Source organism: Harpegnathos saltator, unplaced genomic scaffold, assembly GCF_003227715.2.
Source record: "Harpegnathos saltator strain DR-91 unplaced genomic scaffold, Hsal_v8.6 scaffold844, whole genome shotgun sequence".
Classification (NCBI taxonomy): domain Eukaryota; kingdom Metazoa; phylum Arthropoda; class Insecta; order Hymenoptera; family Formicidae; genus Harpegnathos; species Harpegnathos saltator.
This window is the reverse complement of record NW_020230698.1, coordinates 1887283-1908657: the sequence shown is the minus strand read 5'-3', so window position 1 is coordinate 1908657 and position 21375 is coordinate 1887283. Positions and strand designations below refer to the sequence as shown.

The 21375-nt window shown below is 48.5% G+C and overlaps 1 protein-coding gene across 1 annotated transcript in view; it reads left to right on the top strand.

The window, feature by feature from the left end:
* Positions 1 to 2823: 2823 nt before the first annotated feature.
* The window catches only part of LOC105188014 (uncharacterized), a 93422-nt gene continuing 74870 nt past the window's right edge, over positions 2824 to 21375 (top strand). Inside the window, exon 1 of the mRNA XM_025307274.1 lies at positions 2824 to 3189. Coding sequence (XP_025163059.1) covers positions 3105 to 3189 — 85 coding nt within the window. The 5' untranslated portion in view covers positions 2824 to 3104. The remainder of the gene's footprint in view (positions 3190 to 21375) is intronic.

Below are 21375 nucleotides of genomic sequence, written 5' to 3'. Positions count from 1 at the left end.
TCCCGCGTACGCTGTACGTCTTAAACACGCTCTCGCACGCGATTTTTTGTCTTTGCACGTAATAAGCGTCCTGATTGAGACGTGGTACGAAGGCCCGGTAATAAATAACGCGCTCTTGACTCCGCGCGGCTCGACAAAAATCACACGGAGATCTCCCAGGCCGCGGTCGAGAATGATTTACGATTCTCTAAACAAATCCGTCTTCGGAGTAACGAGGCTTGCTAAATCGCGGAAGTGCAAAGACCGCTCTTCGCTCGATTGATGGGCAATTTGTCGATAATCATCGCGTTGACGCATCGACACACGTCGCGATCGCATCGGTGATTTTTACATTCGGATTTGGACGAGCAGACAAGCCGCGAGAGCACCGCGTATTGTATCGTATTGTATCGTACTCCAATTTCGCGAATTGTAATTGTAGCCGGTCTCTTCTCGAAGTAATCGTTAAGATTACTCGCGCGCCTTACGTCCAGCCGCGGTGTGACGTTGATGCACGATCGAGAAGGTGACCCGAGTACTCGGAGCGTTGTGAATTAGACCGGCGGCGCCCTCGCAGTTAGCCGTGAAGCAATCCAAGCCGCGGAGCACTCGCGGGAGGATCTCGCCGCGGCTTTCGAAACCCGCGGACGAATTATGTCCGACGACCAAGGATAATGATCTCGGGTGCAGTAATGCCTCATCTAGGACAACGACTGGCCGGCAAGGTGCGGTCGGCGATGAATCAAAGCGTAGCTTTGCTCCGCGGACCTGCACGACCGCCACCGCCGGGAGAAAAATTCACCCGAACGATCTCTTGCACGTGAGCACCGAACGACGGACTGCAAACGCCGAGAAACCCCAGCGTGACGAAAAGCCGACGTGAATGATTCGCCTCGCTCGCTATTGCGATCGCCGTCGCGTTTTCAGAGCGCTGCGAGTCCCGTCTTCGCGAGCCGCGGCGCAGGATAGACGACCGGCCGTTTCTCGCGCGACATGCAATCTGCAGCGTGCAAGGTTTCGCTGACCCAGTTCAGACGTTACTTCCCAGGAAGGTATGAAAATAGTGCGCATTGAATAAAAGACGTCCCTGGAGGACTTGGTTTTCTCACATCCGCGAGCGGACGCGCGATCCGCTTCAATGCGAGTCACGACGTGTGACTCACGCGGCGAATGGAACAGCCCGGTCGAAAAAGTCCGGTCTTAAAGTTCGCGCGTTTTCCGGTTACGACGATGATCAACCGCGGAAGGATCCGCTGAATTACGATCCTTGAACCTCGTTGACGACACGGGCATTGCGCTCAACTGTACGATATCGCGACGCCTCGTCCACCACGCGCCGAATCGATCGTGTGGAACACACGTGTGTGATGAACACAAGTGTTCATAATTATCGCGGCCGCGGTCGCGTTCGACGCTTCGCCGATCACTCCGCTATAATTCTCCGTTAATCGGAGACGCTCACGCTAAGAGGCGTGAGTGTCCGCTGGTCGGCAGGGGAAAAAGGACGAAATCGGGGATTCGTTCGAGGCTACATGCCGCCGGGTTTTCCTTTCGAATTTGCGTGTCGCTGGTTGAACGACACACACACACACACACACATATACACAACTCTCGGACTCTCTTGTCTCTGAATTTAATAAATTAGTACATAATTCGCGATAAATGAATCTCGACACGCCGATCGGCAATAAGAAGGAAAAGCGACCGCGCACCGCCCAATCGAGCGACCCGAAGATTAATTGTGTGAAGTTATTATATATCAGCGCGGTAGGGCGATCGGTCGTAAACTGAAACGATCGTGCGCGTAAAGTTTCGATTCCACCGAAAGTGTCCTGTACCTTTTCGCACGTGTAAGGAAAAAGATTCTTCAACTTTCCTATCCATCGCCGCCTCGTGTACCGTCATGATTTATACGTAAGTCAACGGCAAAACGGGTATGAAAAGTTCTGATTGGGCTAAAGTGATGAAAATTAACGTTGAGTAAATTACGTGATTACATACAACGATTGTTTCAATTACTTGGAACTCATGATTACCCTGGGATGATTCGTTATATATTAATCGTTAATTTTATCAATCGTTTAAATTGTTCACGATTACATACACGACGACTAATTAATTTTTACTGCTGATTTACCGGTTATTCTAGCCTCTATCAAAACTCCTGTTTCTCTCTATTCCAGTCAACGAAGATTTTAATTGATTAACGCCCAACGCAGATAACTGTGAATTTTTATAAGTACGATTTGACCGCAAGATCTCACGAATGAAAACTGCAGTTTAAAAAAAAGTGAGACAAAAGGTCTGCTAAAAGTAATCCCTAAGACTGACGCAGAGAGAAAGCTTTCAAGAAAAGTAAAATTACTTAATTATTAATTGAATAATAATGAAATTAATAACAGCTATATACAACCTAATAATTATTGAATAATATTATTAAATAATGAAGAAATAATGAAAAATACCCTCAGGAAACATTTTCAAGGGTACCTTGCCAAAGCGCAAAAAAATTCTGTCACCATCAAACCCGTCTCTTTAAATATTTCTCGCCAAATAACCCGTTTTTCTGAATATTTCTCGCCGAAAAACTCGACTTGGTCGCTCGTTATCATTCATAGTGCTCCGTGGCAAAAGATCACGGGAGCAGCCCGTAAACGTTAATGCCGCGAAATTTCACGGTCCTCCACGAGTACACCCGCGTTGTACGTCCGGTGACGTACAATACATATATATATATATATATATATACACAAGCTGTACAGAATCCCCTCTTTCAGAAGAGGTGCTTTCATGCGCGCGTATAAAGCCGGTGAAAGCGCCAGACGGCCCTCCAGACTACCGCACAGTCCGACAGCGACAGGAGCTCTGCCGGCGTGTACCGTGCGGACGGACGGACAGACGGACTTGGACTTAGATTGAACACCCTGGCAGGCTGTTCCAACGCACACGACTGTTCTCTCGCAGGCATCTCGAGACGCGGAGCAGTTCGGAGGGAATTAATTGCGCCACGTGTACAGCGCCCGTTTCCCGCCCACGTTCGCGTGTTCGCGAGTCGCCGTCGAATTCAGTCGCAAAAACAGATCTGTGATAGATCGTCGTAGCACGGGTCAGAAGTGATCGTGAAGATGCATCCCGTGGGAATGCTGGCAGTCCTGCTGCTGATCGGTACCGAGGTTTTGGGATACCCGCCGCAGGAGAGAATAATGCCAGGTATTTCGAAGTCTTTACGCTGACGCCTGCTGACTCTTCTCGCTTCTCGCTCATCGTCTTTTCATTTCTGTTCCCTTGTTTCCTCAATTGAGATTTGGCTGTTAGTTACATCTGCAATTCTTTCTTCTGATTACCGCGAGTGAAGTTAACTGTAATTAAGCCGGTATTGTGGGTAAGAACGAGTGTGAGAAAATCGCACGAGTGCTGTACGTGTACGACGCGAGTTTCGGTGTCGATCGAGAATAAGAAACACGTTCGCTCGTTGCTTTACATCGGCGAAAAATTCAATTAACGTCCCGAGCAATTAATTCCGCTCGGTGTTGAGTTCGATAATAATTGATTAAAATTTTAGCCGACTGAAATAATCAAACTCATCGTCGAGTATACCATCGAGTGATTGCGTATAATTGTTGATCGTTTTACTCGATTATTTTAATTTGACTGCTTATATACTTATTAATAATTAATTTCCTCGAACGAGTGTATTATTCATGATTACGTACGCGGCGACTGATTCATTTTTTGTTGACTATCAATCCGCCGAAATTATTTTAGTCGACTGAAATTTTAATCGATGAATGTCCAACAATGATTTTGCTACGCGAACGCGACGTTGGCGCAAACTGTCGCCTATAAGTATTCATCGCGAATCGTCAGGCAGAGAAGGAGTTGCATCTTCGTCGTCGTTAGCGTTAGACTAGGCAGGTCACACTGTTCAAGTATGAACGACAGAGGTAAAGCGATCGTAAGTTATTCTATATCGACTTAAAGTTCACGGCAACAGCCTTGCACAATGCGGTCATCTATTGCGAAGAACTCGCGACGAGGCGTGCTCGAAGGCATTATCCTTTTCTATACTGATGTATCATTGCATGCGCACAATACAATAATCAGCTCATATATATATATATATATATATACGTATGTGTGTCTGTGGTATATGTATGTGTATATATATATATAAATATATATATATATTTGACAATAGAAGGTTTATTGACTGCTATTAATCTCTTCTTGATTCACTGCAAATACAACGCGTCATCCCGATGTGTAAAGTACGTCTCGCTAATATAACAAATCGCGATTTACACGCGGCAGGTAGATGGGAACCTTTTTGAGAAAAAGCGTCGCCCAATTAAATATTATTGTTCAAAGATTCGAAACCGAGCTGCGTCAGAACGGGCGTTAGTCGATTAAAATCTTAATTGAGTAAAGTAATCGGCAAACGGATAGTTATAATTAGTCAATCGTCATACATGTAGTTGTAAATAATTTAATCGACCGATAAACTTAATCATATTTCAGTATATAAAATCCGATAAAATCAAAGTAATCGATTGAAAAAATAATTATATGCAATCGTGATTTACTCCATGTGAATTTTCATCAATTTCAGTCAATCCAAGTGTTTCCATCCCTCGATACTCGACATTAGCTACACATTGAGACTTGAAAAACCATTCCTACAATACTTATAATTCTTCCGCAATTTTGCTATAGTTTTTTTATGCAAAATATCGTGAAAGTATTTCACGGTAGACACAACACTTCACGTACTTCGCACGTACTTCTCCCTAATCAAGAGCGATCACGAGACGATTCCCTTCGCGCATCGAATCATCGCGCCAGGTCGACGACGACAAAATTTCGCAACTTCGAATGTCGCGATTCTTCGGGAACGGCGAGCCGAGTCGCGCTCGTCCTCTCTCGCCCTCTCCCACCCTTCGCTCGGCTCTATCGTAATCGTTACGTTAGCGACTTTATCCCGGGACAATATTGCGATCCTCTCCACCCTCTCTCTTCCCTATCCTCCGATTACGAAAGTGGAACACTTCCTTCTACAGATGCTAATTCCGAGAGACCCGCGAGAGAAGACAGTGTGTGGCTGTTTGTCGTCCGGGACGTACGTGACACGCCGCTCGAAATTGCGGCGATTCCGCGCGCTGTCCGGCTCGCGGTCTCTCGTCACGATCTCCTATGATCGATCTGTTCTCATGAACGTCCCCCCTCGCCGAGCGACCCGTCGCATCGTATCCGGGACGCTGACATTTGTACAATAAACATCCATAAAATGGCTATTGCAACACGCGCGCGCGCGTCGCACCTAAAGCACGGGAAGCCGCGCGAGGAAAGGCCTGGCCGTGTCTGCACCAGCACGTGATTCCCGCTCGTCGTGAGCCACGCTCACGAGATTCACGCCGCCTACGCGGTGTGTCGCTTCTATATGCGGGTACTGCAAGGCCTGCGAGTGCATTTTTGCTAGACGCAGCCGGCGTAAAGGCAGGGTCGACGGGTATGTAGCGGGATCTCCGCGCGACTCTTTCGGGCGCGAGCCGAGTTCAGGCCGCGAGAAATTTGACTGCTTACACAGGGTGCTAAATTTCAAACGTGCAACAGGTAAAAAATCTCGAAAACTATGAGAGATAGTAAAAAAAGCTAAAACACGTGTTCTATGATTTCGAAGGGGAAAGAAAATGACATTATCAGTTTTTTATTTGGAGGGCATTTTCAAGGTCGGTTAAAGGTCAACTTAATTTTTTTTAATGGGAAAGCCCAATTTTTTATTATATCTTCTTTTTCGAGCAATTAATTTTAACAACTTTTGTCTGAAACATTTTCTTATTTGCCTAATATTTTTTTTAAATATTTAAGGAAATCTTGGTAACTTTTCCAACATTTAACTTACGATATCTCGCTAACTCTTCATCGAAAGAACAAATAGTATTGGACTTTTTTACTTTATTTACTATTAAGCATATATTACTTTAATATTGCCCTAACTTTTGTTAACTTATCGACCTTTGGAAATTTCAAAATTATTAAATTAACAAAAGTTAGGGCACTATTATATAGTAATATATTCTTGATAGTAAATAAAGAGGTAGAAAAGTCTAATACTATTTTTTCTTTCGACGAATAGTTAGCGAGATATCGCAAGTTAAAAGTTGAAAAAGTTACCAAGTTTTCCTTAAATATTTCAAAAAGTATTAAGCGAATAAAAAAATGTTTCAGACAAAAGTTGTTAAAATTAATTGCTAGAAAAAGAAGATATAATAATAAATTGGGCTTTCCATTTAAATTAAATTAATTGACCTTCAACTGACCTCGAAATGCCCTCAAAATAAAAAACTGATAATGCCATTCTCTTTCCCCTTCGAAATCATGGAACCCGTGTTTCAGCTTTTTTTAATATCTTTCATAGTTTTCGAGATTTTTTACTTGTTACGTTTGAAATTTAGCATCCTGTATACTTACTTATTAATAATTAATTTCCTCGAACGAGCACATTATTCACGATTACGTACGGCTGATTCATTTTGACTATCAATCCGCCGATTATTTTAGTCGACTGAAATTTTAATCGATGAATGTTCGAGTTTTCGATCGGTCGCGGAGGAAACGGATTCCCCTCGCTAATGAAATATCCGCGCATCAATCGCGACTCGCCGACGCGACGCACGGGCAGCGGTCTCGAGAGAACGCTAGGAACACTTTCCGCATTTATATTGAATATTATGTTACCGCGACAAAGGAATGTCAAATTGAATGAGCTCGATGAGTACGCACTCGTGGAATCGATTATGGCCGCGCGTGCAGCCGATCTTTAACGTTCGCTCTGCGCGCGGATTGTTCCTCATCTCGCACGCTTCTTTTTTTCGCCCGGAGATTCTCCCCTATGCAAATTTTGAGTCTACTCGCAACGCGCACGGATTGACCTTTCTCGTAATTAGAATTGCAATCATTCAGTCACGATTTAGACGCGCGTTTAAAGTGGAATAGAAAGTAGAATCTCCACGTAGCTCGCGATCGAAAAGTCACCGGTTTACAGAATTCGCTTCTTGTTTGAGGATTTACGACTCGTTCGGATCGACTGTTCTACTTAATTGCAAGGCTAAAGTTCGGACAATCGCTTACGTTTAAAATAAAAATAGAAGCAGCGTTGTTTTCTCACAATCAATTCGCAATCGAAGATTCAACGGTAACAGGATTTACTTCTCGTAGTCTAGAAATTTTTGGAAACAACTCTCGTTTAAATTGACCTTTCCGCTTAATTTCCAAACGAAAATCCACTCGCGACTTGAAATCGATGGGGAAATCCAGAGGGAAAATAGGAGACATGAGCGCGCGCGCGCACTCGTGTTTCCGCAAATTGATTTTCCAACGGGATCAGCCTCTCGCGACACAGTTATGTCGCAAATGTGATCTCGCAACCTGAGCTCTAACAGCTGTAACATACAACGTTCACACCTTGGCGCGTACAGAAAATCCACGCCGGTCGCATAGGCGGCCAGGACACACGGCCGGTATAATAACAACAATTCCTGCAACGGCGCGCAGGAGCAGCGGCCGTATCACGTGCCGCACGTGATTCCGCGCGCTTTTACACGTGCCTGGTTATTGCCGATATCGGTCGGGCGGCCGCACGAGGAGTCGGCCGAGAGAAAGAGAGAGCGGGAGAATCGCGCTCCCCGTACACCTTTCCTCGTACGGATTAATGCCATCGAGGGAAAAGTCCGAGAGCGAGTCACGTGCACGTGCCGCCGTCAGCCGCTCGCCTCGAATCACGCGACCGTCCGTCCTGTCAATTAGCGAGGCGCGACGTCTTCCCGGCACCGCCGCGCCGCGCCGCGCCGCGCCGGTCCACGGCAAGGCCGCGACAGAACCCGTTTGCGCCGCCGACGCGATCCATCGGGAATCGCAGTGCCGACCTGTGATCCTCGCGAAAGGGAAAGGGAAGGAGGGAGGGGGAGAGAGAGAGAGAGAGAGAGAGAGAAGAAGAGGGAGGAAAGAGAGGAGAGAAAGTGTTGCTTGATGAATAAGCGTTCTGGGATAAGCGTTTCCTCTAAAACTGACACAAAAAACAGCAAAAATAAAAAAAGAATACGGAAGAAGTAAACGATGAAGAGTGAAAGAGCGTATCGAGAAGCAGAAACGGAAGAGGAGTAACTTGGAGCGAGAACTAACGAGGACGGTAATTAATCATAATTAAGAATTGATTAATAATTCTTGGAAATTAAGAAAGGCAAAAAAAAAGACAGAGAGAGAGAGAGAGGGAGGGAGAGAGAGAGAGAGAGAGAGAGAGAGAGAGAAAGAGAGCACGGTCGCGCGACGGCAACGTGAGAAGCCACAGCGTTTTCAAAGAGCAACATGCCTGCCTACATCTTGGCGACTCTAATTGGAGCCCCGCGAGAGACATAAGGATTTCGCACGTTTCGAAATCTCCTTTTCTTTCTAGACTAACAGCGGGCTTTACTTTCGTGAAACGGAGGAAAGCGACTGTCTCTCCCATGAAACAGACAGGGAGAGAGAGAGAGAGAGAGAGAGAGAGAGAGAGGGAGAGAGAGAGAGAGAGAGAGAGAGAGAGAGAGAGAGAGAGAGAACGAGTCCTCCCGCGCAGAGACACCGGGGCGGCTTCGACATTGACACTGGGGAACGCCTCGAATTAGCCTTGTAGACGAGCGACTGAGTAGCTGGTCATAAAAGAAGCGACATAGTCGCAGCTCGCTGAACGTCCGCGAGCCGGCAGCGGTGGCGGAGAAAGCGTGAGAAATTCAGGCGAGACTCGCGGGCATACCGAATAATGACGTTCCCGCGCCGACAAAAAGAGCGGGACGACGCGCGACGTGTATCTGTCATTGACACTGATTCGCTTTCTCGTATCTAGCGCGCACGCCGGTACACGCTCGAGAGAGCTCGTACTTGTAATAATATCGTCGTGAAGGTGCCAAGAATTAAATAGCGCATGACGAATTCTCGCATAATATTCACGCACGCCGAGATATCGTAACGCGTCGCGCCGAGATCCGTCGATAAACGCAGCAGCTTCCGCCGCGGCCGACATCCTACGCACTTTCCCCGTTCCTTCGCGTTTCGCGAAGGAACGGAGTGCCGCAAAATCGACGACACTTGTCATTTTTACGGGCGTTCTTGTCGTTTATTGCGCGCGCGCGCGCGCGCGCGCGACTGCCGGCCCGATCGAATCGTATCGAGCGGATATATCCGATTATCCGCAAAGCCGTGATTTTATTTGCACGGTTACTACCGCAATACACGCGCGCGCTTGACACGTCATTAAGCAGTCTAGAGGACACCGTTAAATACGCGCTTAGGCGTGTGCAGAACTCGAGACACGTGTTACACCGCGAAGGCGGCTTACGCAAGAAAATTATCAGAGAAACGTGCGTACACGGTGCGCAGGTAAAACGCGTAGACCGGCGCAGCTTAGTAAAGCTGACCTTCCATTCCTTCCCCGAATGCGCGACTTTGTCTCGCTACGGCGACTAAACTTCTGCACATTGGCGGAATAAAGGAGTGAGAATTGTCCGAGTTATTAATTCCCCGTTACACCGCACGTGTGTCTGCACGATGCATCTCAAACAAACAATGCGATACAATGATAATTTTACCTTCATATCCCGCGCGCGAGACATTGCCGCTGATTATTATAAAATGACAATCGGTCAACCGATCGTTAGATATCGGGTTGTTCGATAAACTTGTAGGGATTTTTACGGGAAAAACTCGATAACGCCGATAACTCTCTGTTAACACAACTTCATTTTCTCGCCTCGGGAAACGGTCGAAAAAAATTAAATTGAACAAAGTTATAACAGAGTTAAACTGCAAAAATATCGGCTTTGAAGCTTTCGCAAAAATTTGTCGGACGATACATTCGAGTGATTAAACAATACGGTACAGAATTTTCCAGCTTCTTCGGCGACAAACCGGCCTGGCCTTGTACGGCGGAGAGACGCACGAGAGCAAGTAAATCTATTTTCTTCGCTGCTCGCAAAGTCTCAGTGCAAATTATTATAAATAATAAATATACATATCTCTCGAGGTATTAATAAACATCAGACTCTTTATTGGCGGTCGAGTTTTCGATCCGAGGGGAAAGTTATGACTGGCGAGTGGCGGTTGAGCGGCGCGCAGGAACGAGTAATGATTCAGCGATTCTGCTTAATTGCTCCCCGCCTGCGCTAATAGTAGACGGCTAGACACATCGCTAAGCGCCGTCCGTTTTTGCCCCCTTACCGCGACTTTCCACGACTTTCGTGATCATGATCCTGCACCCGTGGGGACTTTTAAACGGCCGTGCGTCCGCTAACGCTCCCTTATTGGCGGCGACAGGTATGCGAATTCAAACGTTCAGCTTTCTACGGCGGCGCACGACCGTAATCAACGTTATTAGTATCGCGTATCGGCGCAGTGAGCGCCCGCTGTCAGACAGATTTACGGCGGTAATGCGAATATGTTAATTGAGCCGGCGGAACCGCCGCGCCGGCCGGGGGGGAGGGCCCCCAAAGGACCCGCGCGATTCAACTTCATTCGAGCAATTAACATTGTTACAAAACGCGCGGTGATTGATAGCGCGCGTCTCGGAGTGTGCGGGGACCGGACTCCACCCGGCTCGCCGATATAGTCCCCCTCCCCCCCCCCTCATCCACCACCCGTGTCATAAGAACGGCGAATTCTTTCCCGGCAATTATTGAAAGCCGCGGTTGGTCCGTCGCCGTCGGCCCCCCCCCTTACCTCCCTTTTCTACTCGGTAGTTGGTAGTTTGTGAAATCGGCGCGAGAGGCCTGATTGTTTGTTATTCCGCTGGCATTTCGAGAGTGGACACCGCGAGAGTGGGAACCGCGAGAGACCATTTCCTGTTGTACCACCATGTAAATCCGCGATACGCGGCGATCGCCGCGGCGCAGCCGTGACTCGCGGCGTCTCGTTCTAACGAGATTCGCCGTCTCGCTCGTAAATTTATTCCGCTCATTAGTTCATTAATTCGCGAATACGAGTCACGTGCGTGAATATAAGCAGCCTCGGACGTTGCGTGTCTCGTCCCGCGGGCGCGCGCGGGAGATAAGCGCTCTGCTCTCTCTCTCTCTCTCTCTCTCTCTCTCTTGCGTTTCGCGAAAGTGAGTAATCCCCGCGGATATACCACTCGCGAAATTAATCTCCGCTTTTTTCGGGGAGGCAGGTACTCGCGCGCCGCGCTCCTCTCCGCGGGCTGCGCCGACAATAGCAATTTCTCCGATAAACTATGCGTGCTCCGCGCTCATATTCTCCTTCCACTTTATGCAGAATTCACGTGCACGAGAGCGTGGCGGCGGCCGGTGCACTGTCCGATGCACGTGACGAGCGGTGCGGTACGCCGCGCGTAGTCACGTGCACAGGCCGCGCGCGCGCTCGCGCGCGCGCGCTACCGTCGCGCTACGGTAAGCCGTGACGCCTGGAGTCGCGTTCCGGACGTGTGGCATTCGCGCGGCTCTTGATGAAATGTGTATGTGCCATGCGAGCACGGGGGCCGTTGTTCATTACCGTTACGTCACTCGCATCGCGGAGATGTCAGTGATGTAAGGAGAGCGATGTAATTCGCAGGTTATCTTCCAGCCCGCGCGCGTCCCGCTCGAGCCAGCACCGCGGCGCGGCGGATTGAAGAAATATTATTAAGAAGAGTTGTAAGAAGATCGGCTCCGCGAAATGTCACACTGTGTGACGCAGCAGCTTTTCAATGATTCATCGTGATCATCGTTTTATTTGTGCGTCTTGAAAAGTCGTATCGGAAATTATGGAAGATTGCGGGAAAGTTGAGGGAGGTACGTATTATACGCGGAAAGCCGTTTTCGAGGCTATTTTTACAAATTTTTTCAACAAAAACGGTAAGATCGATGGACTTGAAATTTCCACAGTGTTATTCGTTAATGTTCAAAGTATGAAATGAATTTTATTGAATCACAAGAACCGATCCAGTTTCTAATTATAGATAAAAATACAATCATCCGTTTGCGAGCTCTATGTTTGCTGTCGACATAATTCCGAGCCTCTCGCTACCCTGAAGCCTAAGAATGAGAAAGATTTTTAAAATATACGGTTGTCATTATCAAAGTCGAAAATGACCAGTACCAAAATGAAGGCAGTGAAGCCATGTTTGAAAAAATTATGACTGTACAAAAAGAAGTATCGAAAATGAAACTTTTTTTCAACTTGTAATCATGTTTGAAAAAATGAATAAAATAAAATATAACTGTGTTCGAGGTAGGGGCGCGAAAACTACATGTCTACTGTATATTGTGTAAAAGTTTCAAGTTATTCGGTTCAATAATTTTTGCATAATCGTGTCGACAATTTAAGAAAATGATGTTTCCAGATAAATGTGTTTAAAGTTTTATGTGTACTTTCCATATAAATAGTAACAAATTTATTTTATACTTTGAACATTAATGAATACATTGTACAAATTTCAAGTTCTTCCATTGGTCCTACCGTTTTTGTTAAAAAAGTTCGCAAAAATAACCTTGAAAATGGCTTCCTCCGCATGTAATTCCCCCCTTAAATAGTGGAAAAAGCCCCCAAAATTTAATACTGATGCATTAATATCTTTCTTCCTGTCATTTCGTTCGCATGATCATAACTTTTCTGCGTGACATATTTTATATTTCATCGCGTTAGTAATATTTTTCATGTGTCTCGATTGCAATCGAAACAGCATAAACAGATTGTAGAAAAATCGCCTCCGAAATTTAACACCGTCGCCGCGTTCGCACGATATAACTTTCCGCCGTGATTTATCGCAGCATTATTTTATCACCTCAATAATTAATTGCAAGTCCAAGCGCACACGCAATTTCAGCCCGCGCAGTCGGGTCCATAAGTTTGTCATAACGCGACGGTGCTTTTACCTCATATTACGATTCCACGTCCCGACTATGACGGCAGTAAAGTTTCTCGCGCGTATCGTAAGTGCGCTCGCGCGAGATTTCGCGCCGGACGCGCTCCGGAGCGCAGGACGAGAGGGAAAAATCGCCGCGCAAAGAGAGGACAACGCAGCCTCTCGGCTTTCCCGGCCGCTTAATCGCGCTGCTGGGCTGGCCGTAATGGGGCGAGGCCGGCGAAAAGAGCCTCTCTCGAAATTCAAGTGTTGATAACAAGCCTTATTCGCGAACGAGACACGATTCGCTCCCGGTAGCTCGTGATATATGACGTCTTCCTTCGTGGCTCGCGTACGCTGCGCCGCCGGCTAAATAAGCAGCCGGTGTTAAAGCGAAACACGTCGAGCCGGCAGTGAAAAATTCCCGCGAGCACGCCTTTTATTCAGAGCGATACGCGTGTGCTAGGCACCACACACATGCATCGGATATGCGAGCGGCGTTGAACGCTTCGCTGAAGTTCTATCGCGACCAGGCGATACCAGGCCGCGATCGGCCCCGAGACGCCGCTTTTCTAGGTCGGGCTTACATTGCGCCTAATAAGTAATTACGCCGGTGAACGCGTACGAATCGGCCGATCGTTTGACCGGCAGCATGCCGACTGGAATGCAGTTCTGCCCTGCCCGCGCGCGATTTTTGCCGTTTCACCGATGAGTGGCCAATCCGGGTCGCGATGTCGCAATCCGACCGCGGCTCGCCACGCGATGATAATGAATGGAAATTGGCGGAAGCGAGCATTCCGGATGAAAATGTCACTCGCGCGAAGAACCCGTCGATACAGAGGCGTACCCCTCTGAAGTGTAGATCTTTCTACTGAAGTTTCTACTGATTCTGCTGCTTCTCGTGCTAATTTTCCCGCGCGTCACACGACGACCTCCGACAGACGCGCGGTTCTTTTATATTATTACGTATTTGGATGGAAATTACTGCGGATATTTCGCGTGAAATTCGCCAACAACAATCACATTTTCAACGGCCGAAGCCGGAAAATTGCAAAGAACGAGTGCTTTTCCTTATATGGAAATATTGGGCGTTAAAATTACATATCTCTCCTTACAACGTTATTATAAAGAATTGAATTGTACCGAAATCGTAAAGTACTACATAAATAGTATATAGTCGACTAACAAACAACGCAAAAGAAAATGACACAAAACACTGAGGAATCGCGTAGCGAAGGATCAAACGAGCGAAAGATTTTCCAACAAGGACGTAATCGAAGTTTCGCCCGTGCTTCTGCACGGATCGAGACAACAGAAATTCTCCTGCGATTTTCGCCGCAATCTTTCTCTCCCCCGTCAACGTCGCCGGCCGCTTTTGCGTCAACGCCCCGTGAATTCTTCAGCCGACAATGCTCGCCCGCGTTTCCGAGCGCGTTATCGAGGCGATTTAAACGTTCGCCGCGCCGCCGCTCTCGCGCCAAACATTTCCGCCTGTTCGCGTTACATACGCGCAGGTTACGAATGCAGAATGCGATTACACCTCGCGCGATTCCCGCGGCGCGGACCGATCTGGCTGCTCGCCGCGCCGCGCCGCGCCGCGCCGCTCGGCTTCGCCATTTCGGGCGATGGAAATGCGATCGATATACGTCGCGAGGAGACGCAAAAAAGCGCCGTCGTCCCCGGGTGAAATTGAGAGATTACGTGCGTCTCCTTGTTCGTCCTCGCGCGTCCAAGTGGGGCGCCGCTTAGGAGAGCTTCCTGCACGCGTGAAATTTCGCAGCGAAAGTTTCGCGAGTTTGGCTATCGCCGATATATCCGCGCCTGAATATCGACGCTTTACGCTTTTCGGCCTTACGTAAACGTACGAGTCGTCGTCGGCCCGTTGCGCATTCTCTCCCCCCCCTCCCCCCCTCTTTCTCTCTCTCTCTCTCTCTCTCGCTCTGCCACGCCGCCGCCGCCGCCGCGTTACGCCACCCGTTACGCCGCTGATAAGACGTGTTAATTAATCCAATTAGAGCTAGCGTCCCGCGATTACATGTTAATCTAGATGAACGCTATTCGCTGCCCGCGCTGATAAGCCGAAGCGCGCGGATACGATACGACGGCCGGCATGAATAAAAATTCTCACGCGTGTAAATTAACATTAACCAGAATCGTGAGGAAAGATAAGTCGAAAGGGGGGGCAGCCTCGCACCCCGAGTTCACGGTCGATTGGTCGACCTCGTTAAGACGAGAGCGAAGTGCGTCCGTTTTACAGAGATCCGCCCCGAGATCGACTGCGTGCGGACGTCATTTTCACGGATGCGTCTTCTCACCTCGACGCATTTTTCGCGAGGCTTTCCAGCTTATATATATTTTCTGCCTCTCCGCATCATCAACCGCGTGACGAGGAGCCTCGAGCGTTTCTCCGTTCGCCATTTGGCGAACGCGGCGTTGATCGCGTCGCGTTCGCGTCAAAAGTGCATGCTAATTTTCTCGCGGCATCCAAATGCCTCTCGGCATCGCCGAGTCGACAGTGACGGACGTGGTGTCTCTCGCGGCGAGGACGTCGCACGACGATCTGAGTGATGCCGAGAGCGCAGTCGACGGTCCGCCGAGAGACTTCGGGTCAACGTTCGCGCGCGTCAAATCTCGATCTACGTGTTCCCGTGTCGCTCTTGAGCGTCGTTGAGTACCGCCTAGGTGTCTTAATAAGGAGACAAAGACCCGAAGGGACGATGAGCTCTCGGAGGAGCGGGAAGGGAGGGGGCGGGGTGGGGGAGATGCGAAAAATCGACAGCCGCGCGATCGCGCGCCGCGCTGTCGATTTATTGTCCCCCGACAGTGTTCGTCGGAATTAGCGACGCGTCCCGGAGACCCCGTTGCGAGATCCTCCGTGCATCCAGCTGCTTTCATCAGGAGCAACCTGTCGGCTGGATATGACGCGCGATCATTACACGGTCGCGAATGCGAAACTCCGTCTTTCTCACGACACAAAAGCGGCCCCGCGGCTGATCGCGACGCGACGATACACGGCATGTCGATCGAGCGATCCTGCGAAACGAGCAGGCCGCGTAATCGCGAATTTACCACGCGGCGGCAACGATCGTCGTCGGCGCTGTCTCGTTACACAAATGCGCCGTCGTCCTTCGACCGGCTCCGCGCGGAGTCCGCGCGCGACACTCGTTAGCCGCGCAGATAATTTCGTCCGCGGCGCGCCGCGGACCGCGCGTTAAAGACAGTCCGCTGGATGCATCGGGTGAACACTTTATTAGCAACTAATTGCGCGCGCCCGTAAATGGCAGCGCGCGCTGCGCAATTGAAACGGACCAACGTCCACCGCGTCGCCAATGGCAATCGAGTGTGCTTATGGGAACGTTTGTCTCGCGCGACAGATTGCGAGCGGACGATTTCTCGAATTCAATTTTAAGAGAACGCAATTTTCTCCGTCCGAGAGACGATCTCCGCGAGAGACGATCGCAAAAAAATCGGCCAGGGATTTAAGAGATCAAGTTCCACTTCAGCAAGATATATATTATTTGACTGAATCATTTGATTCGATTCAATGACGAAAAAATCAGCGCGGATTTAGAAACATTCTGTAAGTGAATTTCAGCAGAACAAAATTTTCACATACGATACAGTCGATCGAAAGGGAACGATATAGATCCCGGCGACTCGGAATGCCAGCTGTGCTGGCGTGAAAAACAGAGGGCTTGAAAACAGGACTTAAAAAAAAGAGAGCAATGAAATAATAAAATATAGCGATAACATTGAAGGAAATAAGAAAGGAAAAAGATCCTTCTTCGTGATTTTTCTAGCAATTTTAATAATAATTAAGTTATTCTAGGAATTTTAACAATAATAATAATTAAGTAAGATGTAGTTAGTTCTGATATAGAAGATATTTTTCTCAGCTAAAAAGTAATCGTAAATTTTCCATGACAAATTATATTTATAATTATCAAATTGGTGGAAAGAAATGTGGGAATATTCCTCGAGTGCGAAAAGTGAAGAAGAATTTCGTGAATGGCAGGAGCGACTTTAGGGGAGGTTTCCACTGGCAAAACCGTTCAATTATCTCGTTCGCGCGAAAGACGCGTTGCCGGGGAAGGAGAAGTCGAGGAATTTAACGATAAACAACCGCGCAGGGCAAGGCACTACTGTCTACGTATTCCACGAGCCAAGCGGGATCGATTACAGGAATTGGGGCCACCCGCTTTTTTGACGCCACGCGAGTCGCGCATTCTTTTCGGCGAACGAAACCGAACGTTGCTGGCCGTGCGCCTTTCTTGGCGGGAAATTGTCTCTTATTTCTTAATTAAAGGGGAAGTGCGTTTCAAGGTGTGCCGTTCGATCACTTTTTACGGATCACAACCGGAGAGGAGAGACAGAGAAGGAGAAAGTATATCGTGCGCGCTCGCCCTCCGTCGCGCCGACGGAACAAGACAGAAAGAAGGAAAGAGAAAGAAAGAGAGAACGAGGGCTGTTTAATGCGCAATAAGCGACGTATCGGCGAATAAATAAAAATCTCTGCGCTGCGCACTTATGCGCTCTCGCCTATGCACCGATCGAGAACCAAAGAGCGCTCGTAAAAGACGGGGCTGATTGAAATAAATATGGCCGGTCGCGTTCTTAACAGCGTCTTTATCTTCGCGAATGCGTTCGCGGCTTTCCAATCGTTTCGAGAGAAACGCATAAGCGCTGTTTTTGCATACTAAAAAAGCACACATACACACACACACACACGCACGCGCGGTACTTCGAGTGCAACGATCGAGCAGCATTGACGTAGAAATATTCAGACAAAGCTTGTACTGTTAGTGAGGTGAGGTGACGTGAGGTAAGAGGGAATACCAATTTACGACAAGTGTGTTTGTTAGCGGCGTGTCGTCCTGGACAATTGTTTAACGGGCAGCCGCTATAATGGTGCGGTGTCCAGAGGTTTAATGAGACTCGCGAATTCCTCGGAGATTCCGTCGATAGAGGTGCGCGATTTGTGAAACTATGCGTCGCGACACGATCTTTCGCAACAGTCGCGATGAATGTGGTACATCACATCGCCATATTGTGTGTCGTAAACGCGACTATTAATTGCGCGCGATCTCACACCGCGCCAACTCCGTTTCCGATCGTCAGTTAAATCAAGCTCGAACTGCACGCGACTTCTCGCCTCGGTAGAGAGATGTGTATCGCGAAACTTCGCGAAAAAGTTACTTTAATTCTTTGCGCTCGGAATATCAGCACAGCTGGCAAGAACATTTATTCTGGCAACTCGGAATGCCAACCGTGTTGGCATAAAAAAGATTCAATTCAAGAAAATAAAGATCCTTTCTCGTGGTTTTCCTAGAGATTTTATTAATTTTGATAATCATAGCAATTTTATTAATTCCATTTATTTTAATATTAATTTTAATAGAAATTTTATTAATTTTAACTGTCAGTTAAGAGACGTAATTACTTTCGATAAGATTAGCTTTTCTCAGCTAAAAAGTAATCGTAAACTTTGCATGGCAAATTATATTTACAATTATCGCGAATTGGTGGAAGGAAATATGGAAATATTCGTCGAATGCAAAAAGTGAAAAAAAAAGTTTCGCGAATGGCAGGGGCGACTGCAAACCGCCGGCGAAGGATAGACCGCAGATAAGAAACTCGCGGCGCCTAGCCACGATGCACCGCGGAGAGTCGCACGTGGTCGGTCCATCGACCACGAGCACGGTGACGATAAATAAGACAATCGCGGGCGAGCGACCGACAGATAGACACCTTTCGAAATGTCCGCCTCCGAAGTGTCGGCGTATGTGCACACACCGGTGGCAATGCAACGGTTTTGCACGAGCGCGCGCGACTCGGCCGCGGCTCTCTGTCGCGATTGAAATAATTCTCGCGCGGCGCAAGATCAAGGGAATCTGGTTTCTCTCTCTCTCTCTCTCTCTCTCTCTCTCTCTCTCTCTCTCTCTCTCTCTCTCTCTCTCTCTCTCTCTCTCTCTCTCGCGATTCTCCCTCGCTCCCTCTCTCTCTTCCTTGCGCGAGGGCTCTCTCTCCCTCTCTCTCTCTCTCTCTCTCTCTCGCGCCCGGAAAGCCCGGGGAGCTCTCGCGTGTATTTGCATGAAACGCAAGGCGGCCGCGAGTCCCTCCTGGAGTCTCGTCTCGTGACGAGGAGCAACGAGGAGAACGGCGGCGGCGGCGGCGCGCAGTCGGTCATTGTGTGTGCCGCACCGTCGTAGATCTTATCCCTCGATCACGAGCGACCCATATAACCGGATTCTTAGATCCTAATCGACGGCGGACGACCGTCGTTGCTTCGCTGCTTCGTTGTCGGTTCGTTGGCTCGTATGTTCGGTGGCCACCTATTATGCGCCGCGGAACAATCGCGTTTACACCGCGGAGGCGTTGATGCGCGCGAAAGCGGATAATTTATTGCGAAACGCTGGCTCCCCCCCTTATCCGGACCGGACAGCCGTAGTTTCCAATTGAACGATTAAATCGGTGTTATTACTCAATCGTACGGCGCGATTGAGAGTGCGACTGTGGCTGGTGGATTCGCTGAGAGGCGAATGTCCCCCCCCCCGTGCGGCATGGGTTTTGAGTGACGTGGTAATTAGGTGTAATGAAATTTCCATGCGCGACACGCGTTGTGCATCGAACGTTTGTTCTCGCCGCCGTCGTCGGCAAGAACCCGGTCGAGGCGTTCGGCAAGGAGAAGGTCTAATTAGCGACACGAGGGAAAAGGATAAGCGGTGCTTGGGGCACTTCCGCCGCCATTTTTTCGAACACGTTCCGGTTCGCGCCGGGATCGCGACGTTTGCAATCGAGCGTCTTTGAAAGGATCCGGCGGTTTATCGCGAGTTATCTATGTCTTGCAAAGCGCACGATGCCATGCAAGTGACTTAGTGAGCGAGTAGTGAAAGTGCATTAATGAATTAATGACGCATACATTAGGCTAAACTTGATTTTATCGGAAAGCTTCAACATTTGGGATTTTAATTGCGTGTTGTATCTTTTAGACTTGTGAGATTTTCTGGACTAGTTATTATATTTTTCTTTTTTAAGTGAGATCAATATACCGCGACCAATGGCACGCGACAGTTTAATTTCGTTCAATAGTTCAAGAATAATTATATGGTTCTAACGAATGGATATTTGTTAGAAGTATGTTTGCAATCATCATGCCTCAGCATTTATGATAGCAGCTTTCATTTGATATTCGAAATTTGTTTCAACTCGAAATGCTTATTATTATTGTAGAAGAACGCCACCAGATTTTATTCGCTTATTATAAGTGCCGATAAAATGTACAATGAGAACACATGGTTCATGGCAAGTATGAACTCGTGTTATCTAATTTGTTAAGAAAATTTGCGCAAAACTGGTCACCAATTGGATCACTGAATGACCCCCGCAGTACCGTAACTTTCCCCTTAAACATACACGCGCGTTCCAAGTACATATATATATATATATATATACATATCTAAACACACGAGCGAGTAATTATTTTAAGTAATTTATTAATTAATTTTCACGACGAGGTTATTACTCTGTCGCTAATTGGGACGTCCGCGCCAACGAACGTCGATCGCGCCGCGATATTACAACCATTAGGCGCTTTCAGCGGCGGACTTCCACGCCCGTTAGATCAGCCGGCGTCGTTAAAGGGTTGAATTAAAGAAAGCGACTCGGGATTATTAGCGTGCTTCGCCGCGCGGCCGCTCTGATTTACGATGTTACACTTTGCGCGCGTTATCTCGCGCGCTGTCGCGTCGATCGTCGCTCGCATACGTTCGCGCGGATTCCACCGCTCCCTCTCTCTCTCTCTTATTAGCGCCGTCCTCGCGAGCGTTACGAGATATTGTTCGGCCGTTGCTCATACAAGGATACGCGAAATGATTAGCGAGCTCGTTGATTTATAGGGTACTACGGCCGCCGACGAGCACGACGACGTGGTAATTAAAACAATCGCCTTCGATGCGATTCGTGTCTCGTTATCGCGAGGCCATTAGGCATTCCGCCACGAACCAGATCGCATAAATTATCCGCCGTCGCGCCTCGGCTCGCTTTTGTTCCTAGCGCGGCGCGATCCGCCTCGCGCGTCTAATGACCTTCTCTCCTCTTCCTCCTCGCGCCCTTCTCCTCCTCCCCCTCCAGCAACGGAGAGAAGGCTGCGATGCCATAACTCGTAGTCTCCCCCGCCCCGCCCCGGTCCGAGGTTTATCCGAGGAAACCAACGGATTTTCCTCGAAGGCGAAGGCTGACCTTTGAGGCGACTACAATGAGCCAGCGGGCGGCTCGCCGCCGCCGATACCGCGCGAGCGAATCGAATCGACTCGACTCGATTCTGCATTCACCCACGGCCACTCCGCGTGCCCGAGCTCGCAACGTAATGAAAACGCGAATGAAAATGCGCGAGAAACTAATCGCCTCGCTCAATTTCACGCGGCGTTTCGGCTCGCGATCGCGAGAGAAACGCGATCAAGTTCGGTATCGCGATCGCGGCGGAATCCCGCCTGCGACTCGCAGCCGGCACACCTAGCGCTGCGTTGCGAGTGCGT